This window comes from Trichoderma citrinoviride (assembly GCF_003025115.1).
Source record: "Trichoderma citrinoviride strain TUCIM 6016 unplaced genomic scaffold BBK36scaffold_7, whole genome shotgun sequence".
Taxonomy (NCBI): Eukaryota; Fungi; Ascomycota; class Sordariomycetes; order Hypocreales; family Hypocreaceae; genus Trichoderma; species Trichoderma citrinoviride.
Window position 1 is genome coordinate 1,434,106 of NW_020194715.1, and position 27,221 is coordinate 1,461,326.

The 27,221-nt window shown below is 56.0% G+C and overlaps 8 protein-coding genes across 8 annotated transcripts; 3 read left to right on the forward strand and 5 right to left on the reverse strand.

Annotated features, from left to right (window-relative positions):
* Positions 1-326: 326 nt before the first annotated feature.
* On the reverse strand, positions 327-1,884 carry BBK36DRAFT_1201419 (hypothetical protein; the record flags this gene model as incomplete). The annotated part of the gene is made up of 5 exons (XM_024897169.1): positions 327-613; positions 671-787; positions 847-960; positions 1,020-1,095; positions 1,879-1,884. The coding sequence occupies 5 exons, from the start codon at positions 1,882-1,884 to the stop codon at positions 327-329; spliced, it is 600 nt and encodes a 199-aa protein (XP_024749826.1).
* A 1-nt stretch (position 1,885) lies between these two features.
* BBK36DRAFT_1201421 (hypothetical protein) lies at positions 1,886-4,270 on the forward strand (the record flags this gene model as incomplete). The annotated part of the gene is made up of 7 exons (XM_024897170.1): positions 1,886-1,889; positions 1,952-2,008; positions 2,132-2,179; positions 2,235-2,240; positions 2,433-2,501; positions 2,561-2,842; positions 2,908-4,270. 7 exons carry the CDS (start codon positions 1,886-1,888, stop codon positions 4,164-4,166), a joined length of 1,725 nt encoding a protein of 574 aa, XP_024749827.1. The 3' UTR covers positions 4,167-4,270.
* A 1,384-nt stretch (positions 4,271-5,654) lies between these two features.
* BBK36DRAFT_4754 (hypothetical protein) lies at positions 5,655-6,437 on the forward strand (the record flags this gene model as incomplete). The annotated part of the gene is made up of 1 exon (XM_024898125.1): positions 5,655-6,437. The coding sequence occupies one exon, from the start codon at positions 5,655-5,657 to the stop codon at positions 6,435-6,437; it is 783 nt and encodes a 260-aa protein (XP_024749828.1).
* A 207-nt stretch (positions 6,438-6,644) lies between these two features.
* Positions 6,645-8,357, reverse strand: BBK36DRAFT_1169100 (hypothetical protein; the record flags this gene model as incomplete). Its single annotated transcript, XM_024895267.1, has 1 exon — positions 6,645-8,357. The coding sequence occupies one exon, from the start codon at positions 8,355-8,357 to the stop codon at positions 6,645-6,647; it is 1,713 nt and encodes a 570-aa protein (XP_024749829.1).
* A 1,684-nt stretch (positions 8,358-10,041) lies between these two features.
* Positions 10,042-11,440, reverse strand: BBK36DRAFT_1159542 (hypothetical protein; the record flags this gene model as incomplete). Its single annotated transcript, XM_024894207.1, has 2 exons — positions 10,042-10,459; positions 11,166-11,440. The coding sequence occupies 2 exons, from the start codon at positions 11,438-11,440 to the stop codon at positions 10,042-10,044; spliced, it is 693 nt and encodes a 230-aa protein (XP_024749830.1).
* An 882-nt stretch (positions 11,441-12,322) lies between these two features.
* On the reverse strand, positions 12,323-13,477 carry BBK36DRAFT_1119476 (hypothetical protein; the record flags this gene model as incomplete). The annotated part of the gene is made up of 2 exons (XM_024890593.1): positions 12,323-12,991; positions 13,070-13,477. The coding sequence occupies 2 exons, from the start codon at positions 13,475-13,477 to the stop codon at positions 12,323-12,325; spliced, it is 1,077 nt and encodes a 358-aa protein (XP_024749831.1).
* A 6,548-nt stretch (positions 13,478-20,025) lies between these two features.
* BBK36DRAFT_1207592 (hypothetical protein) lies at positions 20,026-21,618 on the reverse strand (the record flags this gene model as incomplete). The annotated part of the gene is made up of 3 exons (XM_024897421.1): positions 20,026-20,109; positions 20,191-21,228; positions 21,322-21,618. The coding sequence occupies 3 exons, from the start codon at positions 21,616-21,618 to the stop codon at positions 20,026-20,028; spliced, it is 1,419 nt and encodes a 472-aa protein (XP_024749832.1).
* Positions 21,619-22,490: 872 nt separating this feature from the next.
* On the forward strand, positions 22,491-25,751 carry BBK36DRAFT_1159545 (P-loop containing nucleoside triphosphate hydrolase protein; the record flags this gene model as incomplete). The annotated part of the gene is made up of 2 exons (XM_024894208.1): positions 22,491-22,553; positions 22,620-25,751. 2 exons carry the CDS (start codon positions 22,491-22,493, stop codon positions 25,749-25,751), a joined length of 3,195 nt encoding a protein of 1,064 aa, XP_024749833.1.
* Positions 25,752-27,221: the final 1,470 nt, after the last annotated feature.

Here is a 27,221-nt window from a genome sequence, read left to right on the forward strand (position 1 = left end):
CAACGGCTGCTTCGTGATGATATAAGCATCGCCGTAGTGAGATACTGCCTGCAAACTCAGCTAACCTACAAAGTTCGGCAGGGGTATATGTGCAGTCTCCCGCCACGAGCTTCATGCTTTCTGTTCAGATATGCTAGCAACTTGAAATTGAAATATGACAAAATAATAGTACATGTTCCGCCCATTCCGTGGTCATACAGTATCATATTCCGCAAACGCCGATCCAAATGTCTATAGCCAACGACCATAGAACATGGGAGAAGCCTACCATGCCGTACATTACAAACAATGAAGAAAGCCCATGAACAATCCAACGCTGCAGGCTCTCATGTCCTGTCCTCGTCCTTGGCCCTCTGCTCAATAGCCTTCAGTTCGGCAATCCGGTCGTCAATGAGTGCAATGTCTGCGTCGACTCTGAGAATCTTTTCCTCCATCATGTCAATGTACTCCTGGTCTGTGAGCTTCTTCAGCGGACTCCATTTCGATCGAAACCAGCTATCGTTCTCGTCTTTGACCTTGGGCTTCCTGTTGCTCAGCCCGTTGGCGACCATCTGCCCGCCTGCGCCCAGCACTCCCCACATAACCATGGCAGGTAGAATCTTGCCAGGACCGCCTTGTCAAAGGTTAGTTGAAAAGCATCGATGCCAGAATTATCGTGTTAGATACTCACGTATCAACCCGGCCACTGCGCCGGCAGCTGACCCGCCGATGGTGCTGGCTATCGTTTTGTCAACAGGCCTCAACTGCCCGTCGCCTCCCATTGCCCTGACGGTGACAGATCTGGTGACTTGACGAGTTTAATAACGAGTCGCACGAGTGACAATCCATCAAGGAGAGTGAACTTACACCAGAAGCTTCCCCCCAGAGCAAACCATTGGACTCCGGTGACGGCGCCACTGGCCACGGGGCTGGTGTCTCTTGCAATAGCACCAGCAACACCGGCCATTACACCAGCAGCACCTTGGAATATGTTAGATATAAGAACAACTGCTTGCTCATTGCGATGAGGGGGAGCTAACCAGTCCACGTGCCAACCTTGACGGGGGCCACCATGAGATCAATGATCTCTGGAGGCAAGATGCCTCGCTTCTTCCGCTGCTGCTGCGCGGCGCTAGCTATAGTTTCGGGTTTGTCGCTCATGATGATTTTGGTCCTGGTGGTAACTGGTTTGCTGGAGTAGAAGAAAATGAAATCAATGGACGTCAATTATGACGAATTATTATGAGAAAGTAGACTGAAGATAGGGCGATATGAATACAAGGCTGTCATGGCAAGGCTGATAGAAGTTCATCCTGTGTTATCACCGCAGCGTCTACTACTAGTACGAGTAGTAGGTAATTCTCGCCTGTCGTGGTGGGGCCCTAGCTGGCCGCGGATACGGTAAGATGCGATATGCACAAAACGGGTCGGCGGCTACTGGCAGTGACTTGGAGGTACATCGCCCGCACAAGCGATGCGCAGGCACCGCAGGCAATGCAGCCCCTCGGCTGCGAGTACAGGTACCTCGCAAGCGCAGCAGGAATCGGCAGCGTCGCTCGCGGCTAGCCCCAACGCGGCCTAGCGCCTCCCACTCTTGGGCGGGCGAAAAATGGAAATGGAAAAGGCAGGCAAGAGCCAGCCCTCTCACGACGCCGCATCTTTTTTTTTCCTCGACGAGCAAATTTCACCTCGCTCAACCCCAGACCCGGCATCTGGGACTCGATAACTCGCACGTCCGACCGAACTCGCAGCCAATCCGCCCTCCGTGGTCGGCTCCTCCTGCGTCGACTCTCTCGGCCACCGCCTTTTCTCGTCCTCGTCCTCGCCCGCACCAGCTCGGCGTCTGCCCTTTCGCGCATCGGTTGCTGATATCGTTGCGCGAGCTCGCCCTTGTCAAACCGCCATCATGCGTATGTCACCGAGCCCGGCGCTGCTGCCGCCTCGAGAGTGCCCTGCTGACGATGATCCATAGCTCCCAAGAAGAAGGAACAGCAGAAAATGTCCCTCGGGGACTTTCTGGCTGATTCAGGTCCGTCGCCCCTCCCTTGATGCCCTCGTCGACAACTCTATACCGGGGTCGCATTGACACCCCGCCGGCACTATATACACAACGTCCGATCATCGGCATGCCTTATGCTGACTCTGGACGCAGGTTTTGGTGGAGGCTCCAACTGGGCTGATGAGGTTGAGGAAACCTATGGTATGTTGCTGCTCCTTGAATCTCGCCTGCTGGTCTCTTGCTAACATACTCACAGTTTCTGGTAAGTGCTGCATGGCATTTAGCAATCATCTACCCGGGGTACAAGGGAGAGAAGACGAGACAGGGGGAATGAGCCTGGGGAACCCAACTAGAGGAAGAGAATGGGAAAGGGAAGGAAGAACAGGAGCGAGACGACATATGGCGTGCTAGACTTTATAGCAGATGGCAACCTGATACTGACCAAATCCCATAGGCACCCAAGCCCTCCCCCCGGCTCGAGACACCGGCCGCTCCTTTGCTGCGTCCTCGTGGCAGGACCGAGGTATGCGCCCTCCTATTCCCGACTACTGCTTCTCGTCGCCCGTGTTAACGCTTGTCAAGGCTACTCCGTCCGCGAGTCCGTCCCCTCCAAGCTTCCCGAGAAGCCCCCGTATACCGCCCACCTGGGCAACCTCTCATATGACGCCACCAGCGAGTCTGTGACCGACTTTTTCACCGGCTGCGACGTTGTTAGTGTTCGAATCATCGAGGATCGTGAGCTGCAGCGCCCCAAGGGCTTTGGATACGTCGAGTTCGGCAACCTCGAAGGCCTGAAGAAGGCCCTGACCCTTGATGGACAGTCTTTCGAGGGCCGCATGATCAAGATCAAGATCGCTGATCCTCGTACGTCTCGCTCCCTCCATGCTACATCTGGCCCCTCGCAATCGGTATGCTAATTGATGATACAGCTCGTGGCGGCGAAGGCCGAGAGGGCCGTATTGGCGAGTCTGCCCGAGACTTGAGCGAGTGGACCCGCAAGGGCCCTCTGCCCGACCTTCCTTCATCGAGGGGTCCCCGGAATGACTTTGGCGAACGCCGCCCTCCTCGTGATCCCGCCTTTGAGAGCCGTGCTCCTCGCGAGATGACCTGGGAGCGACGCGGACCTCTGTCCCCTCTGTCCCCGCAGGAACCTGGATCCCGTGAAAGCAGCCGTGCTCGCGGACCTCAGGAGGGTTTGGGAGAGCGCAGCGACTCGTACCGTGGAAACCGCCGGGAGCCCGCGGCCTGGGGCGAGGGACGACAGGAAGGCCGCTCCCCTCGGCAATACAGCGAGCGTGCCGAGCGTCCTGAGCGCCCTGAGCGCACTGCCACCGCTGCTGAAAAGGATTTCCAATGGCGTGACCGCATGCGTCCCGACTCTGCCAACGCGCCCGCAACTGAGGCCCCGGCCTCTCCTGGTGCCGCACCTGCCACCCTCGCCCAAGGTGGTCGTCCTCGCCTGAACCTCCAGAAGCGAACCGTCTCGGAAGTTGCCGATACCGCCTCTACCAATGCTTCGGACTCCAAGGCCAGCCCCTTTGGAGCTGCTCGACCCATCGACACCGCCGCGAGGGAGAAGGAGATTGAAGAAAAGAGACTGCAGGCGATTCAAGAGAAGCGGGAAGCGGATGAGAAGGCCAAGGAAGAGAGGCGTCTGGCCAAGGAAGCTGCTGCTGCCAAGGCCGAGGCTGAGGCCGAGGCTGCAGCTAAGAAGGCTGCCGAGGCCGCTGAGTCTGCCGAGGCCGCCGAGGCTAAGACAGAGTCAAAGGCTGAGGGCGAGACGGCAACCAAGACTGAGGAAGAGCCCAGGACCGAGCAGGAGAAGCAGAACGGTGCTGCGGAGCAGAAGGTGCCTATTCGGACGCGTGACCAGCCCAAGGATTTCAATCAGGGACAGAAATCAAGAGCTACCGAGTCTGGAAACTGGAGATCGGCTTCGAATGAACAGCGAATCCCCCGGGGTCCATTCCGTGGAGGCCGTGGTGGCCGCGGTGACCGAGGAGAAGGCCCTCCCCGAGGACCTCGCAACGACAACCGGGCGCCTCGTGCCAACGGCCAGCAAGCTGCTGCTGCTGCTGCTCCCGCGGCCGAGGGCGACGCTCCGGCTCCGGCCCCGGCTCCGGCTGCTGATGATGACGGCTGGACAACCGTCGCGGCTGGTAAGAAGGGACGAATTGGACGAGTGTAAAAACCAAACCATAACGAAAACGAGGGATCACGAAAAGAGCGATTGTGAAAATTTGATGCCATTTCCTTTCGGTTTTCAATGACTAGAGATTGCCGTCGCAAGACTGCTGCCAGCGGATCCGGTCCTGCTATATCGTGTGCACAATGTTCCGATTCCCACTATTCTATCGATTTGCGGGCAGGCCCTTTTCCCCTACAGCCTGCGATCTCGCCCGTCTCCGGCCGCAAACCGCTTGGATATGGCTCATGACTTTTCGGCAAGGCTGGATGATGCCGTACGAATGCCAGAGGATGCATAGGTATGTATCTTTGGGCGCTCGGGCGTCGGCTGGCGTGGTTCGTTGCGACGGCTACTTTGTCCTACCATGTTTTGCCTGCTTCGGCTTCCAGAGAGGCCTATTTGCTTGCTATGTGGTGGACGGGATATAATGAAAGTTTGTCTAAAGTTGCACGTGGCCGCAACAATTTGTTCTGATACTTTTCGTTTTTTTCTTCTTCTTTTTCTTTTTTTCTTTTCTTTTTTCCTTTCTTTTTCCTTCTTTCATTTCTTCTTCTCAAATTACAACGGGGGTCGGGAGGGTTAGGAAACGGTCAAAATGATGCAGTTTTGCTTTTCCAGTTACGACATGCACTTACGCGGGAACAGACCAGATTGAAAAGGAGGGAGAGATGATTGCATGATCGAACTCTCTAATGATGATGACGATACCGGCTCACGCTTTACTCTGGTCTTGGGGAGCGGGGTGTGACTCTTCACCTGCGGATTACATGGGGACACAAAAAAGGGGGATATCTTTCTGCAGGCTGCCTTTGTTTGCTTTCCTCTCTTCCTGTTCTCTTCTTCTTCCGACACATTTGATCACTCGGTCGTTTGCAACGAGGCTGTAGCAGAGCGGGAAAACAGGGGGAGCAAAAAGGGGTAGAGTGGACGGGCTTCATGTTTAGTGATGAGCGAAAATCACAGACCTGGAGGCGCTGTGACTGGAGTTGAGGCACGAGCAGAGCAAAAGAGTAGCAGAAGAGAACAAAGCGGCTCCCAAGAGAGCAAAAAAAAAACCGACCTCGTCACGGCCGAAGGTAGCCGCTTTGAAGCGAGTTTGATAGAAGTTAAAACAAAATATATATATCTAAAATCAGTCCTGGGGTTGCCTCTGAAAAGTGACGAGGCTGATGAAAGGTTTGATGACGGTGTCTGTGAAATTGTGTTGCCTATTGCAGGCAGCGGAATTCAGCACAATGGATGCTGCCTGGTTGATGGTTGTTGAAGCGGTGATGATCGGATATATTATATTGCGCGCCCTTGCCCACTTATCGTGATTCCTCATTGACCCATTTGTTGTTCCTTGGTCAATATCGTCTCTATCGAGTCTTATAAGCTCACATCACCGCTTTTCGTATTCCCTATATCAAGCATCAACTAAGAATCTCAGCATTCCCATTTACACTTCTCTTATCAAGAACAAGGAAAAAAAAATATCAATCAGTTACAATGGCACCGCCGCCGTACACCTACACCCACTCCCCCTCCCTCTCCCCCCTATCCACCCAGCCCCCCCAATCCCTCTCCACCACGAGCAACCCTCCCATCGCCCACCTCATGACCAGCGTCCTCATCCTCCGCCAGCCCAAATCTCAATCTCAAAAGGACTCATCATCATCATCCTCTCAAAGTACCACCACCAAAGCCTCACCCCCGCCACCGGCAGAGATCCTCCTCCTCCGCCGCTCCCCCACAGACTCGTACCCCCTCAAGTGGGAAACCCCCGGCGGCTCCGTTGACCCCTCGGACCCGTCCGTGCTCGCCGCCGCCGCGCGCGAGCTCTACGAGGAAGCCCGCCTGGCGGACCCGCACTTCCTCGCGCACGTCGGCATGGCGCCGTCCATCAACGCCGACGAGGCCGCGCGGATGGGCGAATGGGGCATCCCGCCTGACCTCGAAGACGCAAAGGACGTGGACCTCGTCGCCGCTGCGGGCAGCATAGAGATGAAGGTGACGACGTTTATGGAGTCGGGCGAGGTCTGGGGCAAGATGAACTTTCTTGCTACCGTGGACGAGGAGGCGGGCGAGAGGGTGGTGACGGACCCGGAGGAGCATCTCGAGTGGGGGTGGTTTACGGAGGACGAGGTCCGCAGGGGACGGGCGTGGAGGAGGGTGGATGGGGTGGATGATGGGGAGAGGAGGGAGAAGGTGCTTGAGTTCACGAGCCAGGCTGTTTGGGGGTCGATTCTGGAGAGCTTTAGGGTGGGGAGGGAGCTGGGTGTGATTGTGTGATGGTGTGATGGATTTGTTCTGTTTCGTTGTGAGATGTAGATGGATGGATGGATAGATGCTTGCAGTCGTGACAAGATATTGATACATTGGCCAATAGAAGAGAAGCTAGAACAAAGACAAAACAGCCGTCCATTTCGTACATCAGGTCAACGCCACGCCGACATGAAAACAAACATCAGATGGAAATCAAAAGGAAAAGACAAAACGTCACGACCTCTTCGCCCCCATCTCCTCCATCCCGTACCCATCCAAATCCCAATCCACCTCGCTCCCACCCCCAATCTTGCCCCCCAGCCATATCCCCAGCGCCGTCACCACGCTCCCCAGCAAGAACCACCCCTCAAACCATCCGTCCACAAAGGCCGGCGTCAGCGCGCCCCTGAGCACCCCTCCCACCGCCGACCTCGCCTCGCTGGGCAGCTGGCTGCGCAGCAGCAGGCTCGCGGAGATGACATAGGTAGCCGCGACCTGGCCCACCGCCAGCGCGAGGTTCGCCTGCGCATGCCGCAGCAGGCCCGGCGTCCACTTGGCAAACAGGTGGAACGTCTGGATGGCGCTGTTGGCGCTCGCCACGAGGATCACGCCGCTCAGCGCAAAGCTGATGATGCGCGCCCACGCCATCTGGTCCAGCTTCGGGTCCCAGTGCCGCGCCAAGAGGCCCAGGAAGCGGTTGATGGGATCGCTCGACGCGAAGCTCGCCGACGGCGAGGACGCCCTCCGGATCGTCGTCAGCGCCGTCGCCAGGATGCGGTACACGCAGTACGCGCTGAAGACGTACGACGGCACCAGCAGGAGGCGGCCCAGAGTCGTGGAAGCCCGTGCCGACGCCGCGCGCTGGCTCTTCATCAGCACCAGGTTCGACGACAGATTGGCCTCGATGGCTTCCAGCCCGGCAATCTCCATCCGCAGCGTCTGCATCTCCGCCTCGTCGCCCGAAAGCCCGCGCATCGACCCCATCACCATCCCGACCAGTCCTTTACCCCCTTTGCCCCCCCTGCCCGCGTCCTGCGCCGCCGCGTTGCGCTGCAGCTGCTGCAGCCGATGCCGCTTCGTCGCCAACATCTCGCTCGTCGCATCCAGCCCCGCCTGCTTGCGGTTCAGGTCCGCGTCCGTCAGCGGCCTGCGCCGCCTCGCCTCCGCCCGGCCAAACGTGTGCCACGGCGCCGACACGGACGCAAAGCCCGACAGCAGCGCCATGAGCGAGATGCCCACGACGCCGATGCGCTCCAGACACGCCCTCGTCAGATGCTCGCCCGCACTGCCCAGCACAGCCCTCGCCTTGTCACCTCCGTGCTCAGCCGTCGGCGGCGGTACAGCACGAAGCAGAATCTCCGCCCGCGGCACCACGCTGCCCATGGCCCAAAAGACAAACAGCCAGCCTCCAAAGAGCGCCGCCTGCAGGCCCAGGGCAACCCGCGGCAGCTTGCCCCTGGCCGTGCGCTGGAAGCTCCAGCCGGCGCTGGCGACGAGGCTGCGGCACTCCAACCAGGGTATCAGCACGACCAGCATGAAGAGCAGCGCCGGCACCGTGACGGCCAGCGCCAGGTTCCTCGCGGCTGCGTCCACGGCGCCGACGATCTCGGCCATGATGAGGGCGCCCAGCGTCGCCGCCAACCCGACCGTGGTGCCAAACGCCCAGGCGGCGCCCCTCTGCCTCCAGCTCTTGCTGCCGTGCTCGGCGTGGGCCTGGCGCAGCGCGGCGGGCGCGTGGGACGGCAACACATGGTCCTCGCCGTCGCGAACGTCGTCGTGGGCGGCGCGGCTCAGCTTGGGGAAGATGTGGCGCACGGCGACGGTGTTGGCGGCCAGGAAGACGGCGGCGAAGGGCAGCGCCGACAGCAGCGAGGCGGCCGTGATGGCGTGCGGGCTGGGCGGAGCGCAGGCATCGAGGTCGCACGACGGGGGGGAGAATGGCCACATTTGCTTGTGTGCCTTGCTTGGGGTTGAGGCTGTGCGGTCGATTGGCTGGTTGTCGGTTGATGTTGGTTAGAACCGTGCTCTGCAGCTGGTTTCGAATTGGACGGCCAGTGTCGAGGTTCGAGTATTGAGATTATGATTCAATCACAATATCGTCGTCGTCGTCGTCGTCGTCGTACTCGATGTCGTCGTCCAATCTTCCCCGCCAAAGCCTTGTATCAGCTCCCAAGTAACGTAACTCAAGCCGCCACAGCAAACAAATCCGCCTGTCTCTCTTCCTTCCTCTTTTCGTATTCTCAAATGCAGAGACACCGATGCAGTCAATGCAGTGCAGTGCAGTCAAATCAAGCAGCGCGCGATAAACGAGTGTCGGCCAATGGAGCGCAAAGGCGGGAGTAAAGTAAGAGGTAGGTACGTATAATGAACGAGGCTCAAAGCAGGCTATTTAATCGCTAAGCCGCAAATTAAACAACCCCACGCTCATATCAAATTAGCCTGCTGGTCTGCCAAGGTAGGCAGAGAGAAAAATGCGGCGCGGATTGTGATTCTCAGCTGTTCGAAGAGAATAGTGCCGTGGCGTATATCGCGGGGAAACGGTATCGAATGAGCGCTGGTGTGTGTCACAGCTTGTAAATACTACACTTAAATATTAATGTAGAGTGAGGAAGGAATATCGAGAAACGTAAAGAGATGGAGCGAGAGTAAGAAAGAGTAAGAATGAAAGTAGAAGGTAATCACCGAGCCAGGGTCGAAAAAAGGACATGGAGAAACCACAAGAATGACGACGATCCTTCGCCTTTCTGCATCCGGGGTCGTTTCGCCTTGGGAGGCCCCACCAAGTGATTCAGCGAATAAACCGGCCAATGAGTTCCGCCCAATGGCATCACATCACTATCGTATAAGGCACCACGCAACACTTTCACCTCCCACACCATCTATTTTCAGCAACACCAGGATACTCTGCTGCATACAGTAGTAGACTATACAAGCTTCGTATCGTACATGCATACCATCATCACATGATTCCTTACTTCGTATTCAACTATCTATATGCTACTACTAGTAATTCTCTTCACTCGTCCATCGCTCTAGTCTATTTACAAGCCCTCGTATGGCTGCATCTTCGCCTCTCGTACAGTTCCAACTGCCTACGACAGCCTCCTCTTCCCCTCTCCCGAGCCGCGTCAACGACGACAGGGATCATACATATGCACCCCGATGGTTCGTCATCGTCTGCTTCACGGAATGCACGGCACGTTTCAACCCGCATCAAAACTCAATCGCTTTCTTCATCTGGCTGCCGCGGAGCTAAACCAATATCTATTTACCTGGTAGATGCCATGGTTGATACCACATCTCCTCTTGAGCAATCATGGCCCGACCCGCGCTATCATACATACACAATTCCCAGTCTTCCGATCATGGCTCACCGCTCTATGCATATCAACTGTTTCATTCAATCAACGCATCGCTCTTCTCCCCGCGCTTTGTTGTGCCGCGAAGCCCTCTTCAACCACCACAATCTCGTAACTTCGCCCAAACAGTAGTCAGAAAGTCTTCCCCGTTGATTTCCAAGGCGCTTATTCGCGCTTTGGAAGGACAATCGTCAGCTCCTTCACCAGGGGCATGCAGAAACCCTCTTGTTTCTCGGCGTCGGAGGCTGCATCTGCGTCTGCCTCGTCGTCATCTAATACATCGGGACGGACCCCACCTTCTGTAGACTGCGTGCTAGATGACTGGCTCCGTCGGCGAGACTCTTTTGAAGACGGCAATGTCTGCACAGCAAGCTGCGCCCCAGCCTGAGAAGGCGGTCGCAGATGCTCTTCATGGCGAGTGCCCGGCTGCCCCTGGAGCTGTCGCCGGCGTCGACGCTGGGAGCCTTGCGGTTGTCGCTGTGTTCGACGCTGAGAGCCTGGCTGCGGAAGCTCCAACTGATGCTGGGGGCCTTGCTGCTGTGGTAGTAAATGCTGCGGATAATCTTGCTGTGGCTGCCACTGATGCTGGTAAGCTTGCTGCTGCGGCTGCCACTGATGATGCCACTGATACGGCCACTGCTGCTGGAAGCTTTGCTGCTGTGGCTGCCATTGCTACTGGGAGGCTTGTTGCTGTGGTAGTGACATCAACTGATGCTGGTGGCCATCCCGCTGAAGCTCCGACTGATGCCAAAAGGCTTGCTCCTCTGGCTGCATTTGATGCTGGGAGCCTTGCCGCTGTAGCTGTAACTCTTGCTGGAAGGGTTGCTGCTGTGGCTGGAATCGACGCCGTTGCTGTTGCTGTGGTCGAGAAACGCGATGAGGCGGATCAAGCAACGTCCGCGCTTGAGACGGTCTGCAGGGCGGGTGGCATGGCGCCTGCAACTGAGGCAGATGGACCAGCGCCTGTGGCTGAGACTCTGCAAGGGGCGGATCTGTCAGCGTCTGTTGTCCAATCTGGACCTGAGACAATCGCAGCCGTAGTCGTTTCAATTGCTGTAGTAGTTCCAATTGCGCCGTGATCATCTGTCGTTCCAGTTCTTCCAGGCTTCCTTGCTGGGTCGACTGTTGCGAGAAAGAGGGCCGGTGCTGGGAATGGGAACGGCGAACCTCCTGAGAAGAGCGGTCCACACGAGAAGAGGGGTGGCGCTCAGAAGCTGAACGGCGGAGCTGACTGGAAGGGCCATGTTGAGAAGAAGAGCGGCTCACAGTAGGAGATTGATACACTGAAGGAGATTGATACACTGAAGGAGGGGGCTGCTATGCTCGCTCTGGGGTACCCTCCTCCGACTTGGCCCCCAATCTTGCCTTTAGCACATCAATTTCTCTGACGAGGTACACCTTGTCCTCGCCCGGTGGCCGCACATCCGCGGGACTGCCTGCCTTTGACTTTTGCTTGCCCGTCGGATACATGTTGGCAATATCAGCTGCCCTCGAAGCTTCTGCCGCCCAGCCATTAAGCCGCCTGAGTTCAGCATGTACGCCATGACGAGCACCCTCGCCGCCATCTAGCAACAGTGGAGATGGATATGAGGCCGTAGCTGCCCATGAACGCCGCTCCTTTCGAAGGTCGATTGCGGACTGCTCCGGCGATGACCCTCCGTCAACCGCCATGGGCCAGAGCAACGGCGCGTTTGGTCTGCGAGCCCTGGCTCCCTCATGGATGAGTTTGGCTCTAGAAGACGAGCCCCTTGCAGCTTGGCCCCAAGGTGATACACCTCTGTGGGAGCTTGAGTGTCTTGATGATGCGGGCCTCGGAGGTGTATCAATTGGCGGCCCGTGGGAGGGTTCCAAAACCGGCGACAAAGTAAGTGGAAGATCATGTACTGATCGTCTTCCCCGCCGCTTCCTTCCCCTCGAAGGACTATCCATAGTACTATCAACCGTATATGGACTACAAGGACTCATTGTGAAATAATCGTCCACAGATGTGTCCCGGCTAGAGGTGCCAGCCATGGAAAGAAAGGAACTGGGCGTAACATAGCCCGTTGTCGGTGGATCGTTCCTCCCACGGCTTCTCGTAGGAGTGGCGGCTTCAGAGGGCCCGTCGGTGTAGGGGCTCATCATGAAGGGACTCATCATGAAATGGCCGTCCGATACTGGAGCGGTCCCAGAAGCACCATTCGCAGGTGGTTGGATTGTCAACACCGACGCTCTCTAACCATACGGCCTTGACCTTGGCGGTGTCTGGGATGGCGCGTTGCCTTCAGACGGCTGCCCCGATGCTGGTGCTTCTCCGACCTCTGCCGACGGTTCTGAAGTTTCAGAAGGCGTTGAACTCGAAGCAGACGCTGATTGACCGGGACGACGCCCCCTTCGGCGATAGCGAGCGCGAAAGGTATTGGATTCGTCTCCATCTCCACCTCCTCTCATTGTAACCTCGGGTTCGACCTCGCCTGTGCCGCCGCCTTCCGCTGCTGGAACGACCGTGGGGGTATCGCTGGAGTCGTCCGAGTGCTGAGCCTGGGAGGCACGGCCTAGTCCGACGCGCATCTTCTAGGATGCGCCCCCAGAGTTCTGCGCCTGGGCTTCATCGGACTCGTCCTCCTCCTCTTCATTGATGCCCTGTCGAAGAGCGGCCGCCTCGCTGACCTCCATCTTGTGAAGCTGATCGAGCTTCTGCTGCTGGCTCAGAGCGTCCACCCCGGTCATGACCTCAAACTCCCCCTCCTCGTCATCTTCCTCATCCTCACTATTGGGGGCGCTGGGAGGCGAGGGGTCTGCGCTGACGCGGCGCGCGAGACTTGTTCGGGGGCCGGCCACAGGATCGGGGGATTTTGACCTCATCAAGACAGACTCGTGGAGCGGCTTGATTGTTGGATCAAACTTGGCGGGCAGGCCCAGTACCTTTGCTACCTGATGCGCCTCCTCCTCGCGCGGGATCTGCACCTCCAACTCATAGCTGCTGCTGGCTTCGCTGTCGGCCTCGTGCTTGCCATTAGTGGCGGCCAGCATGCTGACATATGTCTGTCGCGTACTGTCGTTGGTCCGCTTAGCCTTCTTCTTATTACGTTTCTCGCTAGGCCTAACGACGACGACGGGTATGGGGGAGTACTGCAGGCAGTACTTTGAGAACGAGTTGCGGTTGTTGACCAGGCCTTGGATGCCTCCGAGGGACCGTCCCCGAGTGCCCACAATGAGCATGGCCGGCTGGTACAGTTGAATCTGGTGTTTGAACAGATTAGTCTAGCCCTGCAATGGTAGGAGGAGCGGTGAAAGGCAAAGGCTATCCCAGCCACGTACCAGCGACTGAAAGGTAGCATGCAGCTTGCCGACTGCATACTCCAGGACAAATGCGACGGCCCGGTTCTCAGTGTTCTTTTCCAAGATGCTCTTCATGACCTGCTGCGCGTCGCTGTGGTACGACTTCTCGCTAAGGCGCACGTCCTTCTCAATGACGCGCACGCAGATGATCTCGTCGCCGTCGTCGACCAGTTCGTCGAGCAGCCACTGTATGGCATAGTCCGAATACGTGTGCTCGTCAATGCCGACCATGAAGGTGCGCGATCTCCGGCGCGGCTGATACCCAGCGTGTCTGACATTGAGCACGAGCGACGAGGGAATTTTCTTCGACGTCTCGCCGCTAGGGACGTTGTCAAAGCCAACATGACGCTGGAATCTGTCGCCCGGTTGCGAGGTTAGCGCCGTCATTCCGTTGCACAATTCGAAGTAGCCAGGGTCAAGAGAGAGTAGGAAATAAAAACGAGAGAAAACTAAGGTAGTTGGCCCAGACAACAAGACAAGGAAAGAATGAGTGAGGTAAATATCACAAGTGCCAAGGAGGAGGAGGAGGAGGAGGCATGTGAGAGCAAAATGACGGGAGGCTTGCGACTGCGGCGAGCTGGAGCGACGTCCGTCGAGTCGCACCGCAGGAAAGGGTGATGCCGGCGGGGTAGGCAAGAGAAAATATAGCCATAACGAGAAGCTCCCGGAGCGGTGGGGCCAATGGGCTGGTCGCCTCTTGCCAGGGATCATGGGAGAAGGGGTTTCGTCTGCTGGAGATTTGGGGAAGAGGCATCCAACCGCCAGTCAACGGGGCCTCGAGCCGGGGTTTTGGCGGCCTTGGAGGGAGTCTCCAGTCGCAATCTGTGCCGCCAGCTCCAGCCATATCCAGCCGCTGTGTGCTCGCAGGAGGTTGGAGATAGCTGCATCCTCGGCCCCCCAAGAACCAAATGGCCAGACACGACTGATGAACTCTGGATGCTCAAGGTGCCAAATAAGGAGTGCCGCTAGCGTGGGGATCGAAGCCATCCTCGGCCCACATGGACTTGACACTATCGCAGCTCTACCGCTGTACCCGACGACTCGATCGTACAAGGAAGACATATGTCGTGCTGGCAGGTCGAACGGCGACGGCAACAGACGTGATGCCAGGCAAGCTCGGGGGAAACGCATCATACATGCCTGGCCGGCAAAATTGTGCCGAGACCACGCGGTTGGAAGGCCTGGAGAAGCACAAACAGTGTCTCTTGTGGATTGGACACAGGCCGTTCCCGCCGAGCACAATGTCTTGGAGCGCCCTCGGATGCCCAAGACACAACTTGATATTTGCCGTATTGCCGTCCAGAGACACGCAGTGTCGATCATGGGAACACAAGAGAACGCACAAGGCCCAAGGCGGTGATTATAGGGAGGAGAGAGAGGACAAAACAAGAGTGTAGACAGAGTAGAGCAAGACGAAAATCCCAAGACTTACCTGCTATGCGGAGGAGATGGAGCTCGTCCTTTCACACCGTCTGAAGGTCGCTTCGGAATGCCTGTGGCCTTGCGTTTGCCGGCAGAAGAGGCCGATATGGTCTTACCCAGCGGGGCTCCATTGGGCTTTGCAAGCTCAGTGGCAAAGCTGATGCTTGAGTGACGCCGAGATGAAGTGTCGCTGGCATTCGAGGGCAACGGCGCCGAGTTTTGGCTGCCACTGGCATCAGACGACGGGAAGTACCCTTCTTGCGGCGGCGCCGTCGACGATGGAGAGATGTCCGAGTCGGAAGCCTGAGGCGTCTTGAGAGACTGCATGGCGAGTTGTGCGGTGCTGTCCATTCGTTAGGCTGCGTGGTCTGCACCGGCTGGCAAGGCTTGTTCAGGTTTCTCACCCGCTGTTGGTGCTGATAAAGAGCGGTTATAACGGGAGTCGGTTCAGAAGATCGACAGGGAGGCGTCCTTCAGGTGAAGATGAAGCCGATCAGGATGCGGCAAAAGATCCAGACGTATCAGAGCCTGACCTTCGGCTGCTAAAACAAGAGAACGAAAGACACGAGAGAGAGATGACGGAAAAAAGAAAGAAACTGTAGAAAAAAGATAGAAAAGAATACAGCCGGAGGAGAAAATGCTGCGTCTTTATGGATATCGCGTTTGCCGGTGAGGTTGAGAAACAGTCCAAGACACACGATCCAGAGCCCGGCAACAAGATGCCGAGCTGGCGCGACACGGCAGACGGGCAGTTCGGGAAGGTGCAGGCACGCTCCGGGCTTCCGAGGGTGAGAAGCGAGCGGGCAGGTTAAGAGATAAGGCGTGGGTGAGACTTGCTGAAGAAAGCAGAGGAAGATATAATGTGGGAGAGCGAGGTAGAATGAGGAGGAGAGAGAGAGAGGAGGAGGAAGGGAGGATGCGGCGGCGGGATAGGCAGAGCTGAGCAAGGGCCTCTTTCTGCTGGCCGTAAGGGATGAAGAGAGCAGAAAGAGAGACTGCCGTTGAAGGACAAAAAGAGTTTAGATGAGATTGAAGACAAAGGAAGATGACAGGTGGTCTTGTTTCTGGGTTATCTGATCCTTCTTAGGAGAGGCTTTCAAGCAGGTCGGCGTTCGAAAGGGGAAGCAACCGTGACGATGATGCAGAGAGAGAAAGACGAGACCAGCCGGAACACACACAGGCAGACACGGCAGTGCTAGGCCAGCAGCTTAGTATGCCGTCCTACTACTGGGTAGTAGCAGTCCAGAAGAGCCCGAGAAAAATGGAACAGATGTCTGCCGTCTCCTCTCCTCTTTGGCCCCAGACTCGACTCGACTCGACGCTTCGTTCGTACCTACTTGTACTCGCTTCCACCGCACCTTGTCTTGCCTTGCCCTGCTTGAACGGGCTTGTCCGCAGTCGAGCTCAGTTTCCCCTTCTCCACAGACCAGGAAATGCACGGATCGTCGACGTGTGTGCTGCAGCAGCCAAGAACAAGCATAAAAACAAGCAGCGCCTCTAATTTTCTCGGTCGGGATCCCGCGGCCTGTCCCTCTTTAGGGTTAGGGTGGTGTGCCTGTTCTCTGTTTTTCTTTGTCTTCTCTTTTCTCTTCTCCAGGTCCCTGTTCCGTTTCCGCTCCCGTTGCCCCCTTGCGCTGCCTAGCCGGACCTATGAGAGGTGGTAGTACTTGGTATATTATCACACGCCTCTCCTTAGACGTTGAAGCAGGAGGAAATTGAGATAAAAAACACCCCGCAGCTGCTGCCGGGATGGTGATCTGTGCAGAGCCACGAGGGGCCAGAGGTGGCAGTCGATTCGCTGGTGGGCACTCGTTTGGACGGGCAGCGGCGCTGAGTGATGATGCAAGAGGCGATGCAGAATGCGGTGATTGCTGATGCAACAAACAGCGGTTCCTCAGCTATCGTCTCTTTCGCATCAACCGACGGACTGCCTGGCTGATCTTGTAGATAGGAAGAAAAGGAGCGGGAGGCTCGTGATGGCGCGGCCACAATATTGAGCTGACGGACGGGCTCAGAACCGAGGGCCTGGATGACGCACTGATCAAGAGCTTGCAAGGGCTTCTAGCCTCCGCTCTGGGTGCCTCTGTGCTCCACCCCGGGATGATGGTTTGGAGATGTTGGATCTCGCCTGGCTTGGCACTTGATCACGGTGAGCCTTTGCCGGCAGACTGAGGTTTGACCGACGAAAAGGGAGGGGTTATTTCTGCTGGTGTCTTGCTCTATCTGCTCTGCTGATCGACTATTATGAGACTTTGACAATGGACAAAGGCGGACAAGAGCAGAAATGAAGAGCCAAAAGGCGGGTTTGGGCACAAGTCTCAGGCGCAAGAGGCCAATATCCGCCAGTTGTCCTTCCGGAGAGCCGCTATGGATCGAGTCCTCGCAATGGCGGTGTGAAAAAGGCGTCGGATCGAGGCAGGACGAGAGATTCTGTCAATGCAGAACACCGGAGAGGACTGTTATGACTCGACGCCGTTTTACTGTGAATGCAGGTAGGCGGAATGCCTTGAGATGAGATGAGCGCAGGCAGCAGTTGGTTGGTGGCGTCACCGCTGCGGCCGCTAACCTGACGATGCGACGCACCTACTATTACAACACGAGAAGAACAAGGACAAACGGCTACAGCCGAGGCCGGGAGTCAGGAAGAGAGCAGGATGTAGGGTAGGGAAGAGAAAAGAGAAAGGAAATAAGGCAGGGCCCTGTTGATTGCAAGCTGGCAAAAATACAACGGTCTAGTTGCCGAGATGCGATTATGTATTCATGAGCGGAGCCCTTGTCGACAGCACACCCGCGTTTAATAATAATAACAGGCACTGTTCCAGGTCTACGGACAACAACATCGACGAACAAGCAGCCTGAGCCAACCGCCCGACTGGCATGTGGTCAGATGCTGCATCAATGGGGCCCTAATGGACTCTTCAAGCTGCTGCTGCTATTTGCTAGTCCCTCCATCTGCCGGCATAGCTTACATTTGCTAGCCCATATCAAGCTACGGACCATCGCGTCAAGATGACATGGGAGGTGGAATCAACATCCTCAGCTCTTCACGCCGCACCTCGAATGCGGCCTCAGATGCGGAATGACGGCTCCGATTTGTTTCTTTTCACGGATTGACTCGGCGAGAATCATGAGCCAGCGCATCCTTCGCCAAGAAGCTTGGCTCACTCCTCTCACGGCGTTAGCAACAGAAACAAGGTGAGTACTAGTAATGGTTATACCTGTGATAAGAGGCAGATGGCACTTCAAAAGGGACCCCTATTCTCGCGGCCATCGTGAAGTCTGGCCGCATCAGCAGTTCACATCTTGCACGACTACGTGAACGGAGGCGTGCAGAGAGAGGCATGTCCTTTGCGGTGCAACGATGCTACTCTCCTTCTTGTTAGATGTCGACTTTCTGCTCCTACCTTACCGACTGCAACCACACACCGGCTTGTTACCTTAAACCTCCCTGTGCAGTATCGATACACAGCAGCTGTGCAATTTGTCGACATCCTTGGTTCATGGGAAACTAGCAAGCTCGATAACCAGGCAGGCTGGCCATCCTTGTCCCGTCGTGTCTTGGCAGCGTCGTCTGGCCGAGAGCTAGGTACGGTAGACAGCATGGTGGTCACAGCACAAAACGGACAAGTGTTGGATGCGTGGCGTAACAGCACGACCGCTTGGTCTAGAAAGAGGCCGCCTAAATCTCCGTTGTCGTCTATTGTTGATATCATCCAGCATGGTGCAGGACGGGAAGACGCAGATAGACTCGCAGAGTCTTATCAGGAAGTTTCATTGTTCTTGATAGGCTCATTTGACGTGCATCAGGCACACGCTGATATCGCGTCTTGTCAGCACACGAGATGACCAAACCGAGAGCTATGAAGAAACAGACATATGCTGGGATCTGGTCTATCTACAGGAGATTCTGCTCCATACAGCGAACCGGAACGAAGGCGAGAGGCTGTGCGCTGCAGCGTCCGTCACACCTCCGCCTCCCCCCTCTATCCATCCAGCAAGAGCAGCATCGCCAAGCAAAAGTGGTTCGCTTCTCCTCTCCCCTTCCCGCATTCACTAGTTTTCGGTATCGACCATGAATCCGTTCAGAACGTGTGGATGAAGTGGCAAGAGAAGAGTGCTGTATCCAAGTCAAATCACATGCCTCCGTGAATCGGACTCTTGGCCGCGCTTTCGGCAATGATGTGCCCCTTGTGGGATGAAGAAGTTTCGTCAAGGATAGATACTTTGAGTTCCTTTTACGTACAATGCCACCCCCGACTCCGCAGGATATAAGTGAGAAAAGAGGCAACCCGAGACAAAATGTCGTGACATTAAGCGTGAAAACTCATCTACATGATGAGCAAGGGGAGAGAGAGAGAGAGGAGGGGACCAATAGCTTGCCCTTGCGCATCTGCTCACCTGACTCTGTCTCTGCCCTTTTCTTTGTTTCTCAATAAGCTGCAAGCCTCTTTTAACCCCGGTCTCGGCTGGCGTCGTTTGTACTATGTCTACCTTATGTATGTGTTGTTTGATCACATCTCAGCCCTGGACTAGCCACAACCTTAATGTCGTGTATCTCCAACTTTTGAGAAATATCCCCAGCTTTCCAGTGAGGGCTTCTCGATATCCGGCCCACCATTCGATGTCCTGCTGCTCGTGATACTTCTTTCGATGCCTCAAGCCAAACAGGTTCGACTGTTGGCAACTGTGTCACTACTACCTGTCTATTCCCATTCTTGCAAGTGCTCAGCTAAAACAAAACACCGGCTGGACTCTGAAAACGACATACTACTCGTATAGATAAGGTAATTTAGCACAGGAAAACTCATCACTTCAACATTCTCCTCCCCAAAGGCTGTGTACATTAGCGCCATCTGTGCTACCTCTCTCTCTCTCTCTCTCTCTTCATGCATCGCTAGAATCCCGCTCTGTTGGTCAGAGGGCCCTGTCGCGTCACGTCTCGTCTCGTGTTTGTCGTCAGTAGGTAGTCCTGCAATCTGGCATAGGTAGCCTGCAGGCTGTGCCGATGTGATGAGGCCATCGTCCACTTGATAACGTTGCAGTCACGATGGATATCCCCCTTTCCCCAGGCCTTTTTTTCCTTGCCTTCGTCTCCTCGCCTCGGAACTCAGTCGGGATTCGGCTGGCTCCCTCACCAAATGTATATCATTTCTGACCAACTTTGAGAAAAAAAAAATCCCTCTTTCTTTTTATTTTTCAGACGTAATCCACAGCTAACATTATGAGCAGCTCTACACAAAGATCCTTCTTCCTCTAATAAAAAGAGTTTTGTTTGTATCCCCCCAGGGCCACCTATCGAGTAAATCCTCGTGCCCTCATACGAGTTCCAACCAACTCCGTGACGCCATAGCCATGCAACCGGCCAGTTGATCCAGTATACCTGCCCCCAAGCCTACCTCCGACATTACCCGTTTTGCCACGCATGGTCACGGAATTCTTTTTTTCGTGTGTGTGCCAGCGCCTACCTGGCACCCGGGGCAGTAGTAGTATTTCGACATGTTCTGTCTGTGAACCTAGTTGTAGGTGCGGGACAGGTTGCGAAGGTACCAGTCTACCAGCTTTCGGCCGACCTTGGCCTCTGAGATGTGAATGAGGTCCTGTAGCAGACAAACGTGTTAGCAAAGAGACCAAAACCCAAGATACTGCAACTTATAGAGAGTGGGGAGGGGTACACGTACTCCTTGCAGAGCATAGTCGAGGTCGCTGACGTTGACCAGCTCGCCGTCCAGGAGACCCTGGTCGTTCCATCGCAGCTGCTTGGTGCGCTGCTTGGTGACCAGGAGCCAGGATCGGAGCTCGTCGGGCTTCACCTCGAGGAAGCCGGCCAGCTTGGTCAGGTCCATGGTGGTGTAGAGGCGGAGGTACGACTTGATGGTCGGGCTGTACATGTTGGTCTTGACCTCGTCCATGAAGATGGACAGGTGGTGCTCCACGGGGTCGATGTTGGCCTCGGGGTTGTCAAAGTCCGGCGGGATGGGGGAGATGAACTTGGGGCAGGCGCTGCGGAACAGCTCCTCGAAGATGGGCAGCGACTCGGGGCCGCCGCGCTGCATCTTAAGCAGCTGGTCGCCGTACTTCTCCCGCAGGGCGCTATGGATGGTGTCGTCCAGCCTGGTGGGGTGGAAGGCCACGCAGATGGCGATCAGAGCATACATCTGCTCGTTCTTCTTGGTGATGGAGTCGAACTGCGCGTTCTTCTGGAAGTTCTTGGTCCGCGACACGTAGACCAAGATGTGGCTGAACATGCGGATGGCATCGGCGTATCGGTGCATCATCATGTACGAAAAGCCGACGTAGTAGTACGTCGTGAAGTGCGCAGCCATGACGCGGGCAAACATGGCCTTCTTGTTGAGCTCAATGTCATCCAGCGTCTTGAGCGCCAGGGCAAAGTCTCCCAGCAGGCAGTGCACCCGCAGGAGGCCGATGATGGAGAAGTACCCCAGCATGCGGTACAGGTTCTTGGATCCGTACTCGCCGGCGACCGCCATGGGGTCCTCGTTGCGCTTCATGGCTCCCAGCTGCTCGGTGATCTGGGATCGCTGGATGAGCGAGTAGAGCACGTTGAGCACGCTGTAGCAGCCCCACGTGTTGGGGTTTTCGCGCAGAATCTGGATCTCCTCCTCGTTGTTGGCCTGTCTCGCGATCCGGCTTCGGTAGGAGCTGAAGGAGTTGAACTGGTAGATGAATTCATCGATGACGTCCCAAGCCCAGTAGTACTAAATGCAACAAAAAGCGTTAGCCACGACATGACAAGCAATTGGGGCAACCAAACAGCACAAGCAATGCTATTCGCGCGGGGCCGCACGCACAGAAGGGGGCTCGAGGTCAACAGGGCCGTCCGAGTTCAAAATGTAGTGGAACAAGCTGCAGTACGAGTCGTAGCTCTGGAACTTGACCTCGAGAGGCGCCGAGAAGTCGAGCGGCTGAGCGGCCGACAGGAGGCGGGACTGGATGTCGTCGGTCTGCTGGGCCATGTTGAGCGACGTCGTCTGGCTGAGCTCGTCGCCATCCTCGTACTGCACATGCTCCTTGTACTCGGCCACCAGGGCTTCCTCCTCGACGTCGCTGTCGTCGGCAATCGCGCGGGCTGGAGGCCCTCCGTTCATATTGTGAGATTTGACCGCCCGTTCCGTCTGGGTGAGGTCTTGTCGCGGGCTGCTGGGGGGGGAGGGGGGCAGCGGAATGATTTTTTTGCCTTGCGGGGAGGGGCTTGAGGCTGTCACGAATTTTCCCCTTCGTGACTTGTTAGGGCTTGGTGCATCGCTATGTGCATGGGGGGACAAGCGATGGTGTGGATGCTGCTTTGGTGCATGGTATATGCAGCTAAGCGAAAAATGCTCTGATAGGAGCGTAAGAGATTTCGAGGCGGGGCAGCTGGTACAAGGTACCGGGTACGGGGGAACCTTGCAGAAAGACGATGACACGGAGGGGTCAACAAAGACTGAGGGGCAGCAAGAGCTGACTGTAGAAAGATGGACGCGGAAAAAAATTTATATGGGTTGGTCAGTTTGAATGCGAAAGCTTACAGATTCAGTATAAAGGCAAGTTTTCTGGCTTCGAGGCTTCTTTGACGTCAAAGTTGGATATCGTGGGCAAGCTACAACTGCATTAATAAGCAACTGTGGACGTTTGTGGACTGCAACGCTGCAGCAACACCTTTCCAGTCATCCCGAAAAGAGTCATAAGCTGGGCTTGGTGACGCATTATAACCATCGCCCCCTGAACCCTGCGTGTCATAGTGTTTACTTCTCTAGGGTTTTGACAAAGAAGAAGTCTCTGTTGCCGCTAGAAGGGCGATCTGGGCGTGGCGTTTGTTCACTGATCCTTCTCTTATCCCTCTTATAAGATTTGACAAGGGACAGGCAACGACCATCAACGAGCAAAACGAAACAATCACACTCGTATTCACATCTCGCCATCTCTTTTTCACCATCTACCGTCCGTTTCTCATCCATCTCACATTCACAATCTTCCCAATATGCCGCTCGTAACACCGGAAAAGCTGGCCAGCTTGCAGAAGCAATCCCAAGATGTCCGGAATGTGAGTACACACAACATGCATCACCCACCTCATATCGAGTCCTGCCCATTGACAAAATCCATCCAGATCTGCATCCTGGCCCACGTCGACCACGGCAAAACCTCACTCACAGACGCCCTCCTGGCCACCAACGGCATCATCTCGCCCAAACTCGCCGGCAAGATCCGCTACCTCGACTCCAGGCCGGACGAGCAGACCCGAGGCATCACCATGGAATCGTCCGCCATCTCACTCTACTTCTCCATGCTGAGGCGATCTGCTCCTGATGCTGCTCCCGAGCCCAAGGAGTATCTCATCAACCTGATCGATTCGCCGGGCCACATCGACTTCAGCAGCGAAGTGTCGACCGCTTCTCGACTATGCGACGGCGCCGTTGTCCTGGTGGACGCTGTCGAGGGGGTTTGCAGTCAGACCGTGACCGTCCTGCGACAGAGCTGGATCGAAAAGCTCAAGCCGCTGCTCGTCATCAACAAAATCGACAGGCTCATCACCGAGCTCAAGATGACCCCTCAGGAGGCATACGTCCATCTCAGCAAACTCCTGGAGCAGGTCAATGCCGTGCTGGGAAGCTTTTTCCAGGGCGAGCGAATGGAGGAGGATCTCAACTGGCGAGTCAAGATGGAAGAGCGCGTCAATGCTGCAGCCGCAAGCAAGGCGTCTGTAAGCGATACTACTTCAGAAGTTTCCGATTTGCAGTTCGAGGAGCTTGACGACGAGGATTTGTATTTCGCGCCCGAGAAGAACAACGTCATCTTCAGCAGTGCCATTGATGGCTGGGCGTTTACCTGCAGGCAGTTTGCGGTTCTGTACGAGAAGAAGCTGGGCATCAAGCGAGGCATCATGGAGAAATGCCTGTGGGGTAACTTCTACTTGGATCCCAAGACCAAAAAGGTGCTCGGGCAGAAACACCTCAAAGGCCGCAATCTCAAGCCCATGTTCGTCCAGCTGGTTCTCGAGCCGGTTTGGACCGTTTACAGGGCTACTATTGGCGCTGATGGAGGCAAAGGAGACCCAGCCCTCCTCGAAAAGGTCACAAAGTCGCTCAACGTCACCATTGCCCCTCACATCCTCCGGGCAAGAGATCCTAGGCTTCTCCTGACTACGGTATTCTCTTCATGGCTGCCTCTATCGACTGCTCTGCTGGTCTCTGTTATCGAGTCACTACCGTCACCTCCGGTAGCGCAGGCCGAGCGACTACCCTCCGTTATCGACGAGTCTCCTGACTCCAGCTTCGTGGACAAAACCATCAGGGAAGCCATAGTCTCCTTCAAGACGGACAAGTCAGCCCCTGTCGTCGCATACGTCAGCAAGATGGTGTCCGTTCCCGAAAGCGAGCTTCCCGAAAACAAGCGGCCCACTGGCCAAATGTCTGGAGAAGAGGCGAGAGAATTGGCCCGACAGAAGCGTGCAGCTGCCGCCGCATTGGCTGCTGCCAACAGTCAAGATGGAGTAGCCAGCTTGACCGATGCATTGGAGGCTGTCGATCTCGATGATGTAAAGCCTGCGGCCGAGGAGGAAAAGGTCGACCCCGAGCATTTGATTGGCTTTGCAAGAATTTTTTCAGGAACTCTCTCCGTGGGAGACACACTATATGTCATCCCTCCCAAGTGGTCACCGGCCAATCCTCACGCGGACCCTGAGCCTCAGCAGATCACCGTCAAGTCATTATACATGCTCATGGGAAGGAGTCTCGAGGCACTCAGCAGTGTGCCGGCTGGTGTCGTCTTCGGCATTGGAGGCTTGGATGGCAAGATTCTCAAATCGGGAACCCTCTGCAGTAAGCTTGAAGGCGCCGTCAACTTGGCAGGCATCAGCTTGGCTGGGAAGCCCATTGTTCGCGTTGCACTTGAGCCCGTCAACCCTGCCGACCTGGATAAGATGATTCAAGGCTTGCATCTGCTTGTGCAGAGCGACCCGTGTGCGGAATACGAGCAATTTGCCAGTGGAGAACACGTTTTGCTTACTGCCGGCGAGCTTCATCTCGAGAGATGTCTGTTGGATCTGAAGGAACGATTCGCGCGATGCGATATCCAGGCCGGCGCTCCCATCGTGCCTTACAGAGAGACAATCGTCAAGGCAGAAGAGATGCGCCCTCCCGCGAACAAGGAGCTCGGTCGTGGAACTGTCGTTACCTCTACGAGCTCGAAGCAGGTCAACATGACCATTCGTGTGCAGCCATTGCCCGCGAATGTTACAGAATTTCTGCTCAAGAACAGTGATGCTATCAAGCGCCTGCACAACGTCCGCAAGGCGGCAGAGGAAGCACGTGGAGAAGAGAACGGGGAAGCCATAGAGGCTGACACGGAGCTTACTGCTGCCACGGCCATGTCTGCCGAGGAACTCAAGACACAGCTGCAGAAAGAGTTGGAGACCGGAAAGGGCCGCGAAGCATGGAAAGGCGTGGTAGATCGAATCGCAGCATTTGGACCGAGGCGGACAGGTCCCAACCTCCTCATTGATGCCACCAAGGACGGCATTCTTCCCAAGGTCTTCTCCACGGTCAAGGCAACCGAGGCGGCATCTGCCGATTCTGCCGAGAAGCTCCATCCCAGCCATCTCTCCGACAAGTTGACGTATGCTTTCCAGCTGGGGACGGCACAGGGTCAGCTGTGTAACGAACCCATGCAGGGAGTTGCCGTCTTCGTCGAGGACGTGTCGCTGAGCCTTTCAGAGGACGACACGTCCGCCCGTGATAAGCTGGGCAGGCTCACAGGAGAGGTCATCAAGGCCTTTCAGTCGGCCATGCGCGCAGGCTTCCTTGACTGGTCTCCGAGACTCATGCTTGCCATGTACACGCTCGAAATTCAGACGTCTACCGAAGTCCTGGGCCGAGTGTACGACGTGCTGACCCGTCGCCGGGGCCGTGTGGTGGCTGAGGAGATGAAGGAGGGCACACCGTTCTTCACCATCCAAGCTATGCTGCCCGTGGCGGAGAGTTTTGGGTTCGCGGACGAGATGCGCAAGCGGACGAGCGGGGCGGCGCAGCCGCAGCTCATCTTTGCCGGGTTCGAGATCCTGGACGAAGATCCGTTCTGGGTGCCGTTTACCGAGGACGACTTGGAGGACCTCGGAGAATTGGCCGATAAGGAAAATGTAGCGAAGAGGTACATGGATGGCGTGAGAAAGAAGAAGGGCTTGCTGGTGGAGGGTAGGACTGTGGCCAGAGATGCGGAGAAGCAGAAGACGCTCAAGAGGTAGAGGAGCGAAGAGTGGCGGGTCAGAGCCGGCAGACAGCCATTTCCGACATTTGGTACTCCGTATAGCCAATTGAACGAGTACTTAGACACTCAGCTGTCTTTCTCTCCCTCTCGGCTCACCTTGCATTGATCGACCTCGCCTGGAGATTCAGCTTGCCAGCCGTCTCGACCTGTGGTTTCCTAGTCCAGGACTACTCCACGGCTAAACAGCCACTAGCACGGGGAGCAGCAGCGAGTGCCGAGAAGCATCTGTCGGAGCAAAAGTCATTGGACGCACAAAGGCGATCTAGTATCCCACTGCTTGGTAGCCGACTCCACCACCCAGCGGATCTCGCCAGCAAGCCGGCGGCCGATCGACGAAACAGCCAGTTGCCTCCGGGGTCTAGAGCAGTCCTATCCTGACCGTAAATAGTTTGCCACTTCTTCAATTGTGATCACGAGCTTTGCTAATCGTGAGGAGTATACGGGGCCTCGGTGAACGGGCAGACAAGAACAGCATGTGCCTCGGTGCTGCTGACTCTGGGGAAACCGGGATATCCCTGATGGCGAGGACTTGAAGGGCCAAAGACCTTGGATCCGGTGAGAGTTGTGGACCGATAGTGTGCTCTTCTGATGCCCGGCCAATCGTCTTCTTTCCTCTCGCATCGCATCGTATTGTGCTGGGGGTGCGAGTAATTCGCCGAGCCGGGCATCAGCGCCTCCGCTTGGCTTTGACGGGGGCGGTTGATCAGAGTCTCGAATCAGGCTTTTGTATCCATGGCAGGTGTTGGTTAAGGCCGTGATGGCTGGAGTGGCAGTGCGAAGAGATGCAATTTGGGATGCAATTTATTATGCATGTCCCAGATACTGCCTGTGGCTGATTGAATGCATGTGATTGAATGATTTGACTGGTCGACTGAGTGAGTGATGGATCGGACTATGATTTGCAGCGACTGATGCGGTTGGACGGTCTCGGGTCCTACTCCGTACCCTACCTTGCTCTATTGCCTCAGAAGCGGCTATCTGGCTTGCCAGCATCCCGAGTTTGTAGATACTGCAGAAAGGTGTGGTCATCTTTATATGCTCTGTCGTTCTGTAGACAGGTTAGTAGCCAGTAAGGTAGGCAGAGGTTGAAGCAGATACATATAAGGTAGCAATGCTAGAGGACAATCGCAGCGAGGCTGAGGTACTTCGTACTCAAACGAAGAGATCATTTTTACCTTACCTTCCAGATTAGCTGAGCGTGTCCCTCGCATCGGTCCTGCCTGCAGCAAAAGTAAGACACAGCTAACAAATCCAACAGCGGCAACAGCGGCCCGTGGTCCTTAGTCCAGCCACCAGACTCTTATCTGTCGCCAATTTCCTTTTGTTTTACTCGCGCGTCTTTCTTTTACGCCTCCATCACCAATCTCTGTCCCTCTCCCTTGCTTGTCGTTTCATCACATGTGTGACAAGGCCTCATTGGCTCAAGTTGAGAATTGACTGACAAGAG